The sequence below is a fragment of the Leiobunum rupestre genome, chromosome 11 (assembly GCF_980474605.1).
Source record: "Leiobunum rupestre chromosome 11, qqLeiRupe1.1.hap1, whole genome shotgun sequence".
Taxonomy (NCBI): Eukaryota; Metazoa; Arthropoda; class Arachnida; order Opiliones; family Sclerosomatidae; genus Leiobunum; species Leiobunum rupestre.
The window spans coordinates 42188670-42208615 of NC_143394.1; the positions used below are offsets into that span (position 1 = coordinate 42188670).

A 19946-nucleotide genomic window follows, 5' to 3' on the forward strand; every position below is an offset into this window, starting at 1 on the left:
CAACGTACGATATTGACAATTGTGAGAATAATTCAGTAGGAATGAGTTTTTGTTATGTACGTTGTTGAAAAATACCAGTTTTGACGCTAAATTACAGTACACTCTCAAAAAATAGTACCATTTATAATATTATGCAAAATGGTATTTGTACCATAATCATAGTACGTATATGGCAACGCTGCCAGTAGCGGCTCTTAGGGTTTTCCACAAGTGGGCTCCGTGGGCTAAGTATTTTGTGTCACTTACAACTTTAGTGACCCCTTATAAATTTTCTAGGAAGCCAGAAGAGTAAGGTCGTTTTATTGTTGCGGCTCTCGTTGCGTTTACTGGACCCCCTACTGACCTTGTATCCGTGCCCTAAATGGGTAAGAGTGTGCAAGAACTGGTGGCTTTACCGGGAGTCGGGGTCCGGCTCTTGTAACCCATAAGGGCGGTGGCGCATTGGGAGATGTTAGCTCTGATCAAATGGTCCTATCTTCACCTCCGACTTTGGTCAGGTTTGGGCTGGATACTGAGCTTGGGATCATGCTAACGGAGAGGGTCCGTGCAAACTGGCCGCCTCGGCGGATTGGGTAGCCTGCTGTGGGGCGGCATGCCTCCATATGCGGGCACGGTGGTCCTGTTTCCCGGCCTTTTGGAGTAAAACTGGGATCTTCGGTGCCAGCTGTGCCGGGTTACTTGATCTGCTGTGTGCTCGTCGTTCCCCTTTAGGAGCTCTCTCCAAAGGGTTTGACTCTTTACCTACGTAGGTAGGGTGTCGGCTGGAGTTGCTACAGCATCCACTCTTACTCCCACTGCTGTGAGCGAAGTGGGGATTGGTCCACCCATTGCTGCACCTTCTGCTGGGTTGAGTGGCTTGCGTCAAAGGTGCGACCATCAGTAGTAGGGTACTGCTACCCATGCTGGATTTGTCACCTGTCCGGGCTAGGTGGACGCTGGCGTAGGGCACTATGATGATAGGCCTCCGGTGGTATGGTCTCTGTTATTAGGTACACCGGGCTATAAATTCTGACACACTGACCTTGTATCCGACCTAGAGGGGACACGTGCATTCCCGGGGTATTTCCCTAAACCCCCTTTCTTTTCTTTCTATTGTCCATTCAACTATCTCTCAATTTCTGCTCCCTTCCTCCCGAATCTATCTGTTTATGGTCTACTATCTTCTTGAATAAACGAATTGATTTTCAAAAAAAAATTCCAGAAAAACGTTTTTTGGCAATAAAACAAATTTCTAGAGATAAAGAAAATTCATAAATTGAAATATGTGGCCTCTTAATTATAAATATGTGGCCCCACTCAGAAATGCAGGGGGGCTAAGGCCCACTTCAGCCCACCCTTAGCGCCGTTACTGAACGCTGCAGGTGATTCTCTATTCCTCTGTCTAAAGAGAGAGAAGAACCACTCCCTTTTTTAATTTCGCCCCCCTTTTCTACTCGCTAGTCAGACCTCTAGATATTTTTGAAGCGTACGATAAATAGAACTGAAATACGATAATTTTCAGGTGTTGGTACGATAATTCTATTCAATCAGGTTGGCAACGCTGCAGGAAGTCAAAGCGGTTATCAGCTGATTTTCCGAAGCAGGTTTTTCGCGTCTCGAAAGAAAAATCTCAGAGGCTTAACAATTGCCGAACTTACTTCATTACTTATTTAGTTTTTGTCAGTGAGTGTTGAGATTACGTTATTAAGAAATGGACGTTAAAATCAAAAGGTGTGTCAAGCCTTTAAATTATTTAATAGTAAAAATTTACAGGAACAAGTCGAGAGCGCCTTTATCCATCTTAAAATTTAACGCGTCTTCGAATGGAGACGCCATTTCCTTTCCCCCACACTATATTTGACGCAACGGTCGCGCCACCTATCGAAACTTTTGTTTGCGAATAGATTCGCGTTCCGAACCGCAGAGGGAAATTTAAAATCTGGACACCATTACTACGCCGTTCATTTGTACATACAGAAAATATCAATCTAATCATTTCACTTTTACTATCCTTTACAAATTGGACCTAACTCGATTCACACCTCATCCAGATTTAATCAAATTAAAGCCGAATTTCATACATTGAAAATAATACGCATTTTGAATTGTAAATTTCGATCAAAGTGGAATCCAATTTTGGATATAATTTGGGAATCAAATTTGATTTACCATTTTCGTTAAGGGTGTCTGTACTTACAACAATGATAAAAATTTCGTCAATTGGATCAGTGGTGATTAGGAATATTATAATAATCAGCTAGGCTAATACCCAAGATACCACCTTAGGCCTAAGTCATTTAGCGACTTTCAAAGTCATTAAAGCCACGTTCACACTAGACACTTTGTAAACGTTTTAAAACGGTTTCGAAAGATCAAATAAAACATTTTCGACGACAACTGTATTAATAGGCATACGATAAATACATTCGAAACCGAAATTTTACAATTTGATCTTTCGAAACCATTTTAAAACGTTTAAAAAACTTGATTGACTGACTTTAATAATCAGCTAGGCACCCAAGGCACCACCTAAGGCCTAAGTCATCAAGCGACTTTTAAAGCCATTAATTCAGGTGTCCGGGTTACAATGCGTAGGAGGGTGGTGGTAAGCCCTTCAAGCCACTACAGCTCCCTACACTAACTATTACCGTTAACCTCTACAAGTTTTTATGGAAAGGGGAAGAAGAACTTGGGGGAAAACCCCATTTAACCAGTGGAGAGATAACTTGCAAACTCAACGCGGAAGGAGTGGTTTCGAGTTTTCCCCCCAGTGCCACAGGCTGGAATCGAACCCGGTTACTCTCGCTGCGAGGCGAAAATGCTAACCACTCCGCCACCTCCAGCATTTAGAAAATGTTCAAAACACATTTACATGGCTTTTAATATCACGTGTGATATCTCTTTTTACCTCGTGTAATTAAATGCTTGTTTTTCGTGGCGTATGTTTTGTCAAATTCGTACCTGCGCGGAGGGGCAGAATAAATAATAGGCATAGACCCCCGGGGGGGTTAACTTGTTTCCTTTTGCCTTTCCGGTGGATAAAAAAGCTCTACGAGGGATTTGATACGAAAGAAGCATTACCGTAAAAATAACAACGCTAGACAACGGAGCGGAAAAGCCTAATGACAGTCGTAGTCAATGCGAAATGCGGCGAAATATATTATTTTCGTATTCTATCTCCGTACGAAGCCTGTACGGTCTAGCCGCGACTCTCCAACGCGTTTCCGCCCTACTTCCGGGCACGTTACTGGTCGTTCGCGTCTCGAAATGGCACGGAACGTTGTGGCCCGTTAAGGCGGGTCCCTTATTCTTTGTCTATTAGCGGGAAAATGGGAAGAGGCTGCCTGCGAAGATAATGGCGCTTGGCTGAGACATCTTCTCGAGCTCCGCTGAGAACCTGAGAGAACGCTCTTTAAGTTGCCATTCACAATTACTCGAGAAACTATCTATTATTACGTCAATAACACCACGAGGCTAACTTTGTGGTTAAATAAGGGTGGGAATCACTTCAGCATATGGTATTATTGAAAATACGTTTATTGCAAATTATCGCTCTGATGATGGCATATTAACGAGACTTGTACATGCACTCGGTTTAAGAGGAAAACTTGTGAACGATTAGTATCTCTTTCTGACACCAGGTGGGGCAAGGACTCCCTCAGCATCGCGCTGTATTGTCAGAGTAACGCTCAAATAAATAGTAAGTGCTTGCACACTTCGAAACATCGTCTTTCAATTAATTCATACCATGACAGAAAAATAAACTATTTGAAAATAACACTTAATAGACGCTTAAATAAAACCTGTTCAGCGATTTGACTAGAATAAGTAACACAGAGAGCCAGGACATACTTTTAAAAGCGTGATATTTCAACATAGAAGGGCTCGTTCAATTTTTAAATAAAAAAGACGAACGAGCGCTATCAACTTTATCTATAATAATAAAACTAACATTAACACGTGACTATTTTATTCAGTGACTCGCGCATGCGCGTACGGGATAATGGAAATAGAGAGCGGCATTTATTGAAGTACCTACTGTTACGTATTTAAACTGTAATAAATAATATAAAAACATAATCTATAAAACGCTGTACGTTAAATAATTTTTATAAAATTATCATTTCTCGAAAAGATTATCGATTAATATTACGTCATTCTTTTTCAAAATGGATTTAAATATTGACAAAATGTATGGTTTGTCAAATTTAAACTTTTTAAAAAAATAACTAAGAGTTAATAAAAATAATTCTTTATTCAATCAAAAACCCAACGCTATATAAATTGCTCAAAAAATGACATTCACAGGGTTTTCCATTAAAACCAGCTATTGAAAAAAAAAACGATTTCCATGTTGGTATATTCGAAGTAGCAAGTAGCTCGCAACTATAGTGTTCTTAAAGACGGCATTTTAGTATTTTTTATAAATTAATATTAATAAATTATAATATTAGGAAACTAAAATGGAACATCTACCTTCTCGATTTTGACGCGGATTCCATTGGGCGCCAAATTTCCGCCAAATCGCGGCTTAAAATTCATGGAGTGTAGGGTAATTCCATGCCAAATCACACGTTTTCGGAAAAATTGTCCCACGGCACCATGTGCGATTTCGACGTTACTTAAACAACTTTTTTACTTACGTATTTTGTAGCTTAAAATCTCAGCTTTTTAGCAGTGGCCATCTTTTTTTGATTTTCAACTCCCTACGTACCGTAATTTTGCCGCAATCACTACCATGTTTAGTAGTTTTTCAAAAAAATAGGTCGGTTCACGTAGCTATAACTCAAAAACTAAATTCCTGAGATTTCTTTCAGCACTATTTTCGTGTTCATTGAGTCCATTTAACATAATATCAACTCTCATATTTATCTCCGATTTAATATTTTGGCGACAACATCATCTTTAGTTTACCTCAACAAACGAAATTTCAGTTAAAATCGCCATTTTCAATTTTTTTTTATTAAAAACCTAATTTATATATTTCGGAAAGAAAACTTTGTAGTTACTCACTGTTACCTATATTTATAGTATAAAAAGTTTCGTGGGTCTATCTTGAATACGTTTTGAGTTATTCGTACGCACATACCGAGAGTTTCGGCATTTCGAAAATGTACACCCTAGACATCATTTTTTCAAAAAATCATATTTTAAAAACTACGTTGAATTTTGGGCTAAAAATTTGGATTTCCCACTAAAAATATCTATATTACTAACGTGTAAAGTAACGTCGAAATCGCGCATGGTGCCGTGGCAAATTTTTTCCGAAAACGGGTGATTTGGCATGGAATTACCCTTAGTTTCCTTAAGGGGGAAGACTACAGTGGCCATAGTCTACTTTTGCGCTATTTCAAGCTGAACTCTTTTAATTTTGTATTTTAACTTATAAAATTAATATTTAAGTGTAGAACAGCCTCTTGTTTAGTGCCTAAAATAATTTTTAAAATTTTAAGTTTAAAATTTTTAAGTAATTTAATTATTACGTTTTAATTCGGACCCCCGGAGCTAAACAAGTTGGGCAAGCGCCCAAACTACCCTTTAGTTAGGACCTTATATCTCGTTAATTATTAATATTACAACTATCAAAATTATTTTAAGCACTAGAGGAAGGTTCAGCCTAATAAGAAAAATATAATTCAATTAATGTAATTGTTAAAACAGAAACGTTCAGCTTGAACGAAAAAGAGTCTTTTACTGTATTCTTCCCCCTTAAAGGTGTAAAATGTAAAAATTACACTGCGAATAACATTAGCAAGATAGGTAGATGAATACTTAATTAAATATATATATTTAATACTTATGATATTAAGCATAAATTTCAGTTTCATAGCTTTTTTACCCAAGTTGCCGTAGCATCTTCCAATCATATTTTTTCTACATCGTGTTCTCTGTTTCATCAATTAAATCGCTTTAGCCGTCACAACTACACGGCAAACCCTTTTCGCGAACCAGCTCCCACGAATCAGTTTGGATCTTGTATCTTGTCGAGCTGTTTTGATCCAATGATAAGGGAAATCGGTTAATAACTATAGTAGAATTTAAAAAAAAACAGCTCCAATAACCACTATGTTAAAAATCGGTAACTAACAGAGTCATAAACTATAAAATCAGAGCATTGAAGACTCAATTTGCGATAAATAGTTGTTGTAAAAGCAGTGATTGTCTTTCGTAAGCTCTTGTCTAATCGGGGGAAAAATACATAATTAAAACTTGAAATGCGTTAATATGCACAGAATTATAATAATAATAATAATTTTTAAAGAACCCAAAAAACGAAATTTGACCACCAAACTTTCAAAAGCCTACGGTATGAACTATATATGGGAAGAAATATCCTGGCAAACTGTTTCGATATCACGATGACAGAAGCTATTCAATTAGTGGCTTTGAACTACCGCGTGACTGTAGTTTTAGATCGCCAGATTCTAGTGACATGTTCTATTCAACAATATCGATCAGCTCTGAAAATAATACCCGTGTTCCATTTATCTCGGCCTCGCTTGCAGATCCTCTGGTCTGATTTTGAAGATGGAACTTCATCTCAAATACTAACTAGTCATTGGCAAAAGCCGTGGTAATGACGATATGACCGTAATTAGGTCGTGGTCTACCGTCTACGATTATTACAGAATAATTTTAGAATGAGGCGTGCGACAAAGACATGCCATTTATAATACTTGGTCATTCACATCTAGGAGCAACAAACACTAGGAGAAAGTAGCTAGCATTTAAACACGCTAACGCAGAGTTGTGTACAAATTTCATACGTGAAACGTTTTACGGAAAGGGGGAAGACAATTTCCAAATTTTCACCTTCCGACGGCAGCAGGCGCTAAAGTGTCTAACCAACGCAAAATGTTCGCAAGAAAATGTATGACTTTTGACGGGTTGCGTTCTCCTTGTGTGGGGTGCTGTGTTTGTTGCTCCTGGTTCACATTGTCAGTCTTGAAAAGGCGAGTAGGGCATTTCCAAGAAACTATCGAATTTTGTGATTTTGAGAAGAACAGTGGCGTAGCGAGGATATTTGGCGGGGCCTAGGCTATAGTATCTAAAACACATTTTTATTTAGAAAAAAATTTACTTTTCAAGTTTCAAGAAAAAATAATATATAATACAACAAATCCATTTTAAATTTAATAATTTGGGCCCCCTTGGGCAACCGGGGCCGATCCCGCCCTGCCCCCCGCCCCCTCGCTACGCCTCTGGAGAACTATACGGCTCAATCGAGGCTCAATCCATTCAATTCATTGTATTTTAAAGTAGCACTCTGTTTTTTCTAAACCTTCGTAGAAAAGTTGTCAAAGTTTTCTACGAAGAAAATGTCCGTAAGAAAAATAACGCAAAGAGAGATCGCCCTAAAAATTAAATGAATTGGTCAAGGGAAAATTCACCAAAAAAAGGTCGAGATAAAAACGAACCGGAAGGCTTCTTCCAAGTAAGAGACAGATTAAACCAGCCTTAGAAAACGTATAGGAGAGTAGCTACAAGACGCGCAGACTGTTTACGCTACACGTTCCCCCTTCGCGCTTCCTAGCGAGAGCTTAACCCGTCCAACAGCTCCCAATAAATCAAACTTTCATGAACTCGTTTCTTTTACGGTTTCAACTCGTCTCTGGAAGGATGGAACTTTTGAATTGATGCACCTGAAACCTGTCCGCGTATATTTATCCCTCTTAGTTCAGTATTTTGGTTACTTGAAAGGAAAAATAGGTCGCGTTTTGGAATGTGTAAGTACAAAAGTATATAATATATTTTTACGAGTGAAGTATCCATTTAGGCCTAAGTCATCAAGCGACTTTTGAAGCCATTATTCCGAGGGTGAATATTTCTTCCGTCGTATATTCTTCCGAGGAAGAATATTTCTTCCGTCGTACATTCTTCTGAAGTTCTGAGGATGAATATTTCTTCCGTCGTATATACTTTTGAGGAAGAATATTTCTTCCGTCGTATATTCTTTCGAGGAAGAAAATTTCTTCCGTCGTATATTCTTCTGTGTCGTATATTCTTCCGAGGATGAATATTTCTTCCGTCGTATATTCTTCTGAGGAAGAATATCTCTTCCGTCGTATATTCTTCTGAGGATGAATATTTTTTCCGTCGTATATTCTTCCGAGGAAGAATATTTCTTCCTTCGTATATTCTTCCGAGGAAGAATATTTCTTCCGTCGTATATTCTTCTGAGGAGGAATATTTCTTCCGTCGTATATTCTTCTGAGGAAGAATATTTCTTCCGTCGTTTATACTTCTGAGGATGAATATTTCTTCCGTCGTAACATATATATTTTATACTTCTGATAAAACTATGAAGCAAAATCTGCACAAACTACACGGTGAACAGCTGAAGAGTGTACTAGAGGATAACGCCGCCGATCAAACGCCGCCGCCGCCGATTATTTAGAAATCGCCGAAAAGCCGCCGCCGCTGCCGCCGCCGAAACATTTTCATTTCGCCGCCGAATTAATTTCCATTATTAAAGTATAATAATTAATTAATTACGTTTTGAGATCTAAACTACATAGATTTTTCTTTTGGTAGTGCTACGATTCCTAGGCTGTTGGGTGCACCGTACTAGCGTTATAAAATTAAAAATAATTAATAATTTCCAAAAGATCTGGCACCACTGCACCGCACGCACCAAGATTTTCTGCAGCAGATAGCTGGGATAGGAGAGAGAGAAATGAAAACGGCTTTGAAGTTGCCTCGCCTCGTATTTTGTAATAAGTACAGAAACGTATCAGCTGCATTGGCTGCATTCAGCAATAACTATTTTATTACATTTTAAAAATTCCTTTGATACAAAGATAAAATAATTTGTGATAATGGACTTAAATGCGCGGGGGAAAACCGGATTTGGGGGGATGAAATTCATGCGGTAGAGGGCTGGCTCGTTGGTTGTCTGTACGATAATGGCGGCGCCCAGCAAAAGTTTCTAAAAAGAGTGTATAGATAATAATACTAGTGAAATGGTAGTAAATTAGTACAGTATTGTTATTACTAGCGTAAATGTTTTAGTTTAATAGTATCATATGTGACATAGTTACTCATAAGTGTGCCTCTGTTTAACATATCTGTATTAAAAATTTAAATGAGACCTTGTTTCACAGCCACCAAAGACTATATAAAGCTACGAGTAACTTTATATAGTCTGTGACAGCCACCAAAGAAAATGCAGCACTAACGTCGCGTAAAACTGGTTTTAACTTCCTTCCCCCCCCCTACGCGAGAACATAGTTTTGATGACGATAAAACCGTCATCGACTGGGAAGTGACGTCAATAACGTCATATCCTTGCAACAAGGTATCATTATGAAAAAATTCTTTCAGGCACACTTATGATTAAATAAGTTACATCTGATAGTATATGTAACCAAAGTTACCTCTTCTTTGTTTTGGAAACAAGTGGTTCCTATTTTAATAAAATACATTCTATTAAACATGTATTTTTTTAAACGTGTTTAACAATTTAAGTTCTAGCGGTCTATTAAAAGACTGGCGCTATTTCTGAGGGGGGGGGGCAGTTTTTCCCCTTAGGCGCCGCCGCCGCCGCCGCCATTTTTTTCAACGCCGCCGCCGCCATTTTTTTCAACGCCGCCGCCGCCATTTTTTTCAACGCCGCCGATTATTTACTGAAAATCGGCGCGCCACGCCGCCGCCGAACTAATTATCGTTCCCGCCGACGCCGTTGAAAATTGGTTCGGCGCTATGCTCTAGAGTGTACCTTAACTGGTAAACTTTTTCATTGAGTTGTCATTGCATTTTTCTTCCACAGTTAAGCTTTCTATAGCGGAAGTGGATGTCAAGCGATATCTTCTTTCGTAACCATCGTGATCGTTTTGTCGGGTTCAGAAAACCACTTATTCCGCTAGGTGGCTAACTGTTTTTTTCTCTCGGATTGGGGTAATCCTTTAGCGAAACTTACAAGGAGACGACCCGAGGTGATATTCACCGATTTGGTTCAAACTCGGGTATAGTGTACACCTCCATGTACCTTAAAACTACTGCGAGGGAAAAGTTGCGACGGGCTTTCGTTTTGCTATGGCAACCGATAACGTTTTTGACAACATGATTTGGAATTATTTCTATTGAAAATAAAATGGGAATCTGACCAAATTGCATTTAAACTTGATTAAATTAAATTTTTAAAATCAATTTAACTTTTTTTTAACGTTTTTGAAATTTTACAAAAATTCATTTTTTAAAAGGTTTCACTTAAAATCCTTCAGATTCCCATGTTATTTTCAATGGAATTAATTCCAAATGATGTTGTCAAAAACGTTTTCGGTTGCCATGGCTGGCAAAACGAAAGCCCGTCGCAACTTTTCCCTCGCAGGTTTTTTAAGGCACATGGAGGTGTACACTTTACCCGAGTTTGAACCAAATCGGTGATTATCACCTCGGGTCGTCTCCTTGTTAGTTAATTATATTTAACTATATCCTACCGCAGTTTCACCAAGAATGTTTTATTTGTATTTAGGGAGAACGATCCTGTTGAGACATCGTAGTCTAGTTTTCCTTCATAACGAGAGGGGGAAGGAAAAACTTCTACGGCATGCATTTCAACCACGTCAGAAGATTTCAGTCTGATTGATTTTGTTTCAGGGGGAACCACCCCGGACTGCGTCTAATCAATTATACAAATTGAAAATTTTTTATACGAAGTATCTGATTGTAAGACGGAGGATTATTTCAACGATAACGATATTTACTTCGACTCTACAAAACATTATGTAGCTTTCCCGCTACTATTTAATAACGAGAGCGTGCTTCGCAAAGAATCGAAATCCGTTGATACATACAAGCTGGAAAGACCAGTGTTGCGCAGCGCCATCTTCAGCATTGTCGGAGTAACAATCCGAGGGGCTAACCACTCTTAGAAAATCTGTACACCGGATTACGCTTAGATTACCACTGCCAAAGGCAGGGACTTCAAAGATTACGCGTAATCCCATTAGTACAGTCAAAGGTACGGCTCTGTACACCGATTACGCGGAGTGATCAGCCCCTCGTAACAATCTTCCTCATTGTGCCAAAAAAAAGTATAATTCTCTTTAGTCGACTAAAAATACTGAAGATATGAATTATTGATTAACAGACGAAGTGATTTCCGTAAAGCATCTTTTGACGAAATTTTTATCAAAAACCGAGCCGTGGAAGGGGTTTTATGAAGGCTTACGTGGAGTTATTTATTTAAATGTCGATCTCAAATCCCAATTTAATCATTTCAATAACTATTTAATAACTCACATCCTAATTTAATTATTATTATTATGCTTATGTGGTCGTCGAAGGTGGTGCCTTGGGTATTAGCTCTATTTAAAAAAATCGCTATTTTTGCACGCAAATCTCAATTAAATCATTTAAATCACTATATAATCACTCAAATCTCAATTAAATCATTTCAATCACTATTTAATCACTCAAATCCCAATTTAATCATTTCAATAACTACTTAATAACCCACATCCCAATTTAATTATTTCAATCGCTATTTTTCACTCAAATCTCAATTTAATCATTTAAAAAAATATTTAATCACTCAAATCTCAATTTATTCATTTTATCACTATTTGAACAAATAAATCCCGAGGGTGCGGCCCTGCAAAGTCGCCAGCCATTTCGAGAAGTAATTTGCATACATCCCAAAATAAGATGTTTCAATCATTAGTTAATCATTTCAATCACTTTTTAATAATTTCCGTTCCGTTTTAATAATTTCCATCACTTTTTAATAATTTCCGTTCCGTTTTAATAATTTCCATCACTTTTTAATAATTTCCGTTCCGTTTTAATAATTTCCATCACTTTTTAATAATTTCCATCACTTTTTAATAATTTCCGTTCCGTTTTAATAATTTCCGTTCCGTTTTAATAATTTCCATCACTTTTTAATAATCTCCATCACTTTTTAATAATTTCCATCACTTTATAATAATTTTAATCACTATTTAATTATTCAAATATCTATTTAATCATTTCAAAACCAAACAAAACTGGGTATAAAGCGGCTACGTTGACAATATCTAAAGATAAATGGAAAGTACCTCCGGGTCTGTGAAACCAACGTTTTTAACGCGAGCTACTTGCTTACTCAAAGTTCCCACTTTGGCATAAATATTACCTCGAGTCGAGAAGGCTTTTTTACTACTTTCGGAGCCTTAGCGATTTGACTTTGGCAAACTAAATCCATAGTTAATGAACTGCCTATATTTAGGTAATATCCAGGTGACGCGAAAAGGAGTGGCTCCACTCCTCAAACTTCTTTCCCCATCAATTGCTTGAACCCGTTAATCAAGAAGTTTGCGCCTTCCCGATGACCCAATTGACATTTTAGCAACCCCCCGAAACCAACCCCTCGAGCTTCCGTCTTTCAAAAACACTTCGCGAGTTCGGCTCGAGATTTCACTTCTGTTTCTTCCACTTTATTCGAAGGAGCTGGCTTTTCATTTTTCTGTTTTGACAAGTAAGAAATGATGAAACTAAATTCAAGTCTTTTGATTGTCTGGGAATTATTTCCGAGAGATTAAACGTCACTAATGACCGACGTTTTTTGGATTAATTAATACAATTATTTTCAAGTCGATTAGTCTTTTGTCAGTCGAAAGTAATGGAGAGCGGTGATTGTGATAATAGGATGGTGGATCTCGGCGATCTTGGCCTGGCTCTAGTCGAGCCCTTAATTCATATAATGGTCTATGAGTCGTAAATTACCCTATAAAATTCTTTTATTCCATTTTAACTCTATATAAATCTCCTATAAGTTGGGAATTTTCACGTTGTAAATCTATTAGGATTTAGCTGAATCTATTAACTGATAATAATAATAATAATCAGCTAGGCTAATACCCAAGGCACCACCATATGTATCGTACAGATTGATTCCACTCTTAAGGGTTAACAGATGATGCGAAAAGATACCACACTTTAATCTTATCCAAACAATAAAGGAAATAATTATTACATTTCCAAAATAATCTTTTATACGAAATCATCCATTTTTTACGAAACAAAATAGTCACTCGTAAAATCTTTGTACACCTGATTACTGATTTTACAAAATCATTCGTTGATTTCCAATGATTTATCATAAATTCTCCGTGAATTTCAGTGATTTTTTTTGAAAACGTATTTTAAGCAATTACACCTATACTACGTAAAGATTTTAATTAAGTTTTTGAAAATGTATTTTAAGCAATTATTCGTCGAGTACGTAAGATTACGTAGAAATTTCGTAGAATATTTAACAACTTCAAGACGAGGCCATATTTCTGTCGATCTTACGTGACACGTGGTAATATATTTAGTGTTTAAATAAAAATACTGATATTTTCTAACTCGACAAATTGAGACAGGGTTACGACTACTCATTATTCATCTAGCAGCGTACTTAAAACTTAAAAGGAGTAAATACTTGTTTGAATTGAAACTCGCCTAGGCCTTGTACAATTAAGACAAATTTGGCGAAATAAGTACGAGTATACAAAATGAGACATTTTAGGTTCAACCGAGCACACGAAGAAACGAATAATTGTATTACGACGACACTCGTACCCTTACATAACGCCTGTTTTAGTATTGTTCAAACAACGTTTTTAATTCTTCGTGTACCCTGGTTTAGCAAAAGGTGTGCAATTTGTGAAAATTCGATTGCAAACGTACTTGATTGCAGTGCTTCCACTTTGAGGGTATTATACCCTTTTTCGCGTAAAATTGACCCCGAGAGGGATTTTTTTCGAGGTTGAGGTATGGACGCTAAATCTAACCGGTTAGATTTAGCGTCCATGGTTGAGGGTAATGGATAAAATGAGGGTATTTTGAACATTTCATGGGAAATTTAAGGGTATTTAAATTTTTTTTAAAATAATCTACCATGAAATATAATTTCCCTTTTTGACAAAGTGTAACTAAGTTGGCCGTAAGTGGAAAACTGGTTTTGCTTATGTCTCGAGACCCTTTTAGGTTCTTTCTCTGTTGTCAGCTTTGCCGATTGGAGCAGACAAATATATTGTCTTCGTCCCTTAGTAAGCGAATTGCATACCTACCATTAATATTAGTGTCTTTTTCTTTGTAAAAATTAAAGAAAAAACTGTGATAATTAAACTACATTTTTATGGTGTTTTTTATGGGAATTTTCAGGGTATTTTTAAATTTAAAATGGGTAAAAGTGGGTATTTTATTGTTTGATTCTTGTGGGAATTTTAAGGGTATTTTTGAAATTTGGAAAGGTTAAAATGGGTATTTTATTGTTTGATTCTTGTGGGAATTTTAAGGGTATTTTTGAAATTTGGAAAGGGTAAAAGTGGGTATTTTATTGTTTGATTCTTGTGGGAATTTTAAGGGTATTTTTGAAATTTGGAAAGGGTAAAAGTGGGTATTTTATTGTTTGATTCTTGTGGGAATTTTAAGGGTATTTTTGAAATTTGGAAAGGGTAAAAGTGGGTATTTTATTGTTTGATTCTTGTGGGAATTTTAAGGGTATTTTTGAAATTTGGAAAGGGTAAAAGTGGGTATTTTATTGTTTGATTCTTGTGGGAATTTTAAGGGTATTTTTGAAATTTGGAAAGGGTAAAAGTGGGTATTTTATTGTTTGATTCTTGTGGGAATTTTAAGGGTATTTTTGAAATTTGGAAAGGGTAAAAGTGGGTATTTTATTGTTTGATTCTTGTGGGAATTTTAAGGGTATTTTTGAAATTTGGAAAGGGTAAAAGTGGCTATTTTATTGTTTGATTCTTGTGGGAATTTTAAGGGTATTTTTGAAATTTGGAAAGGGTAAAAGTGGGTATTTTATTGTTTGATTCTTGTGGGAATTTTAAGGGTATTTTTGAAATTTGGAAAGGGTAAAAGTGGGTATTTTATTGTTTGATTCTTGTGGGAATTTTAAGGGTATTTTTGAAATTTGGAAAGGGTAAAAGTGGGTATTTTTCAGCTTATGTCTGAGTAAAACGATCTCTTGGAAGTGGAAGCACTGCTTGTTTGCTTTACAACGATTAGGCAGAGTGATCAAGCCCTCGGGTTATCACCCTTGTACAAATAGAAGCTCAAACCTTTATAGTTGTTTTTTAAAATTTATTTTTTAAAGATTAATAACTGGTAAAACATAGTTAAAAATGTACAAACTTGCAAAAGAACATGCGAGGAAATGAATTGTGACATTACCTTTGGGCGTCAGGTCGCCGTCCATTTCTGGTCCCAAATAGAACGGTCCTTGTCTGACGACAATCTCGTGGAGTATAATGGCGAAGGAATAGATGTCACCCTTTTGGGTGCCTTCCTGGGGCGGTTTGGCCATTCGTAACAGCTCTGGAGCAGTCCATAGCTTTCCTAGACGGGAGATAATTAAATTTTCGTCAAATTAATTAATGACAGAGACGCTGAAATATTGGCCATAACAATATTTGAATATTTAATTTGACGCGATTTGCGCCTTATTATCCATTTATTTCGTCTTCTTTTATTTTTTTATTAAATTAATAAATTATTATTATTATTATTATTATTTTTTTATTATTATTATGACGTCTTTTATTTAATGTTGAGGAGGTACAAGTGATATAATTGCACATAAATGAACATAATTAACATTTTAAATGGAGATTGTACGAGTAATAATGCTTAAATTAGTTGTGATAAAGGGAGTTCATCACAGAGGGGATAATTAAATAATTGTTAACAATAGTTAGAGAGCGGCTGGTTTTTCAAGAAAGGGATGTAGTAGAGTGGTTAAAAGGTTTAATTGATTTGAAATGGGTCGTTATCCGGGGTCGATTTCACATTATTATTATTATTATTAAATTAATAAATTATTATTATTATTATTATTAAATTAATAAATTATTATTATTATTATTATTAAATTAATTTTTATTTTTATTAACGTTGTCAATAACGCTGATTATTGATCTGTAGTTAAACATTTGTTTATAATTTTTGCATAGAACATCGCTAAGAATTAAGCATGTGCGAATATTTATTTTGGGTTTTCGGGTCGAGTATCGGGTATCAAAAATTTTGCTTTTCGAGTATCTAGTTGAGTATCTAAATTTTATCGGGTTTTCGAGTATCTAGTCGAGTATCTAAATTTTATCGGGTTTTCGAGTATCTAGTCGAGTATCTAAATTTTATCGGGTTTTCGAGTATTTAGGCTTAGATTAAAAAAGAGGTTTCGAGTACTCGAGTAACCTCGAATAATTAAGCTTAGCTAAAAATTATGGTTCGAGTATTCAGTTCTACATTTTATTAGGAAAAAACAAAGTTAACTTTCAAAACGGGTGAATTAACACTGAGTCATATTTAAAGCTTTTAAATATACTACACTACTGAGCCTAACTTTCCAAACTAAAATTAAACCACCTACAAAAGGTTCGTGACTAGTGATTAACAAGCTACCAAAAAGTAATGGGAGGTGAGGGAACTTTAAGTTATGGTTAGGCTTTTAATTTCAGTTTCATTTTGTACCTTTACTTGCTTTTAAAACAATATCCAATCAGGAAGAACCTAAGAATTTATTCTGACTCTTCGACCAATTAGAGGGTTTAAGGCCAAGCCAAAAAGATGTTCTTTTTTGGGAAAAAATCCATAAAACGTAACGGGTTTTTTTTTTCGAATATCCCGCCGAAAACTCGCGGGTAGGGCCTTTGCAAAAATTGGCCTATCGGGTACCCGGAAATCTAAGGCTATGCTTTGAGTTTAGACCCGAAACTTTTTCGGGTTTTTTTAATAACGATTTTCGGGTATCGAGTCGAGTGCCCGACTCGATACTCGATCGAGTACTCGATCGAGTACTCGATTAAAATCGGGTACTCGCACATGCTTACTAAGAATAGTTTTGGAAGTTTCTTAATTAACCCTCCAAAAAAGGTAACATTGGCGCCATCTAGCACATAAAAGCGTATAAGGCTGTGCTCTATATGTTGGTTTCCCCTTGAGCAATTTATGAATAAGGACCATTTCATTATATTGAGATATTTGAAATGGCTATAATAACGTCGTCTTTTATGTGGAAACGTTCTTTCAGCAGATGTTCACGATATCTATTCGGTTTCTTTGTGTAAAGGATTCTATGTTTTTGTTCACGTGGAACACACAAACCAAAGATGTATTAAGGAGCTTAAGCTCATACAAAAAAAACCGTGAAGATAATGTTCACGCTCTTCCTACAGGTGTTTTTGTGGACTGAATATCTCTAATAAAGAAATTATATACGATTACACTTTAGGGCTGTGCGAGTAGTGGCTTTAGCCAATCGAGTCGGGTACCGAGTATCTGAAAACGTTTTCTTCGAGTATCTAGTCGGATAGTATTTTTGACGAGTCGGGTAATCGAATACTCGATTACGCCAAAAAATTATTTATTCGAGTAGTCGATTATAGTTAAGAAAAACATTCGGGTATTTGATCGAGTTTTTTTCGGGTAATTTTCTTTAATTATTCATAACGGTATTCGTGATTATTCATAGCTGTATTAAACTTGATATATGATAATTCATAACGAATTAACTATTTAAAACTTAACAATTCATCGATGAGTTGACTGATTAACTGTTTATTAAACATTTAAACTACTGAATTGATACCTAAGAAGCCTAAGCCTAACGGCACCTGAACCGCCAAAGCGCCATCCGAACTCAAGGAGAAGAAAAGGCATATATTTATATCAGAGCGTGGATATTATTGCGGCGGAAACAAAAAATTTAGTAAAATACTCGACGAAAAATAATAACCCGACGAATTCAGCAAGGCAGCTTATTCGTGTAGTCGAGTACCCGAATATGTCAATTTTCAATACTCGATAATCGACGAGTGTTGCATTTTTCTTAATCGAGTTACGAGTTCGGGTACCCGACCTAAAAATATGTCGGCTACTCGCACAGCCCTATTTCACTTGTAAGACAACGGTAGCTTTAATGATTCCCATAAGAACTGACGTGGTTTACTGCTGGGACTTTTCTTCGTACCTGGTTGGCTAAACTCAGCTCTTATTCGACATTAAGCCTTGTCACGAACAGAATTTCATATACTTAATTTGATATTTTATGCTGTAAAGCCCGAATTTGGTAAATATATATTATTAATACAATAAAGAGTGTTTTACGGTTTGACTCTCGTACATGGTTTATACATATGCCGACATTTACAGGCTACATAATGCGTAAGAAATTAATAAATTATGCGAAAACATAATAATAACAATATTTAGCTAAGCTAATAGCCAAGAAACAACACAGGCGACTTGTGAAGCCAATGGCCGGCTTAAATTGCGTAGGAAGGTGGTGGCAAGCCCTTCAAGCCAACAGCTCTCTGCTAACTTAACAGCTCTCTATACACTAACTATTACCGTTAACCTCAGAAAGTTTTTATTGAAAGGGGAAATCAAAGAGCTTGGGGAAAAACCCCTCTAAACAGCACGGAGAAAACTTGCAAACACAACGCGAAAGGGGTGGTTCCGAATTTTCAACCAATGCCACAAGCTAACCACTTCGCCTCCTCGCATCAGTGATATAAAGGATCGGGGTTTCTTAAATCCATTTTCTGATCAATTATTTCTTTTCGAAGTGAACATCACTCTAATAAATGTATCTTTATTATTCCCTTTTTCGTTGAAATCCGAAATTTGAGTATTTTGGAAAATCGAAAAAGTCCGTATTTCTATCTATACAAGAGTTAGTCTTAAAAATGTAGTTTTATATTCTCTATTCGACTAAGACAATTTTTTAATGGCAAAAAAGATTAAAACTGTACCTTTTAATATGTGCTTTGTTTAAGTCACGATTTTTTCAACAGGTTCTATTTGATTTAATCAGTTTGGAATTTTCATATACATGGTGTCTTGATTTGATCGGCCCAGGCATTTTTCTCAAAAACTACTTTCTAGATATGTGAAAATTTCAGTATGTTCGCTCTCAGGGGAGATCGTTGTTATTTGTAAATTTCTGAAAAATCGTGAAATTTTTCACGGTTTTAGAAGTGTTAGTTTTTGAACGCTACGTGGTAAACGAAAAGTTTGAATACGCAAGTTGTAGATCATACTCGAAAACCATTAATGGAATTGGTTTGGTGGAAATCGGACATTTCGTCACTGAAATAATTGGTCATTAAAAAGAAACAAAATTGAAACTTTTCGTCTACCACGTAGCGTTCATGCAAAACTAACACTTCTAAAACCGTGAAAAATTTCACGATTTTTCAGAAATTTACAAATAACAACGATCTTCCCGAGAGAGTACATACTGAAAATTTAACATTTCTAGAATGTATAGTTTTCGAGAAAAATGCCGGGGCCGATCAAATGTAGGCACCCTGTATATAATATCGACCAATAGCTAACGGCAATATTATGAAATCGATAATTTTTATGATCAGTCGACTATTAAAACCACCCCTCGAAAATATGTATAGGAAACTTGTAGCTGAGTGCGTAATCAGTTTTTTTTTTGGTGTACAATCAACAAGTATAATATAAGAAAAGGATTTACAATCTTTCATCTGAAAAAATATAGTTTAAGTTCCGTACAAAGTGGTTTAACATAAAAATGAACTGTGTATAATAAATATTTCGCTTAACTGATTATTCTTTGATTTTAAAAAATGTGACATATGTACATTCGATTTATATAAGGCGGATGAATTTGTATAAAGCTAAGGTAACCAGCGAGAAGGGAGTATATTTCAAAATAAGTTATTGTTATAAATTGTATATTTACACAAATAATGACATAACGTTATTTCACTGTGTACAATGGTTTGTTTAAAAATTTCGTCATTAAATGAGTATGGTTTGGCTTTTATATTAAATATTTAACTAAGCAAATAAGTTTGCAGGTTTTCCAGATAAGCGTTAACTATTATTTGTCTTTTAGAGCCTCCCCCATTCAAGAACAATATCACCAAACCTTCCACTCAAAATGGATGAAAGCATTCGCGAAGGAATTTTGTAGGTGGTGATTTTGGAAATTGATTAACCTGGCCGTCCCA

At 36.1% G+C, this 19946-nt stretch overlaps 1 protein-coding gene across 1 annotated transcript in view; it reads right to left on the reverse strand.

Annotated features, from left to right (window-relative positions):
• LOC149922888 (atrial natriuretic peptide receptor 1) overlaps positions 1-19946 on the reverse strand; it is a 151109-nt gene that overhangs the window by 39528 nt on the left and 91635 nt on the right. Inside the window, exon 12 of the mRNA XM_090162321.1 lies at positions 15133-15297. Coding sequence (XP_090018447.1) covers positions 15133-15297 — 165 coding nt within the window. The remainder of the gene's footprint in view (positions 1-15132; positions 15298-19946) is intronic.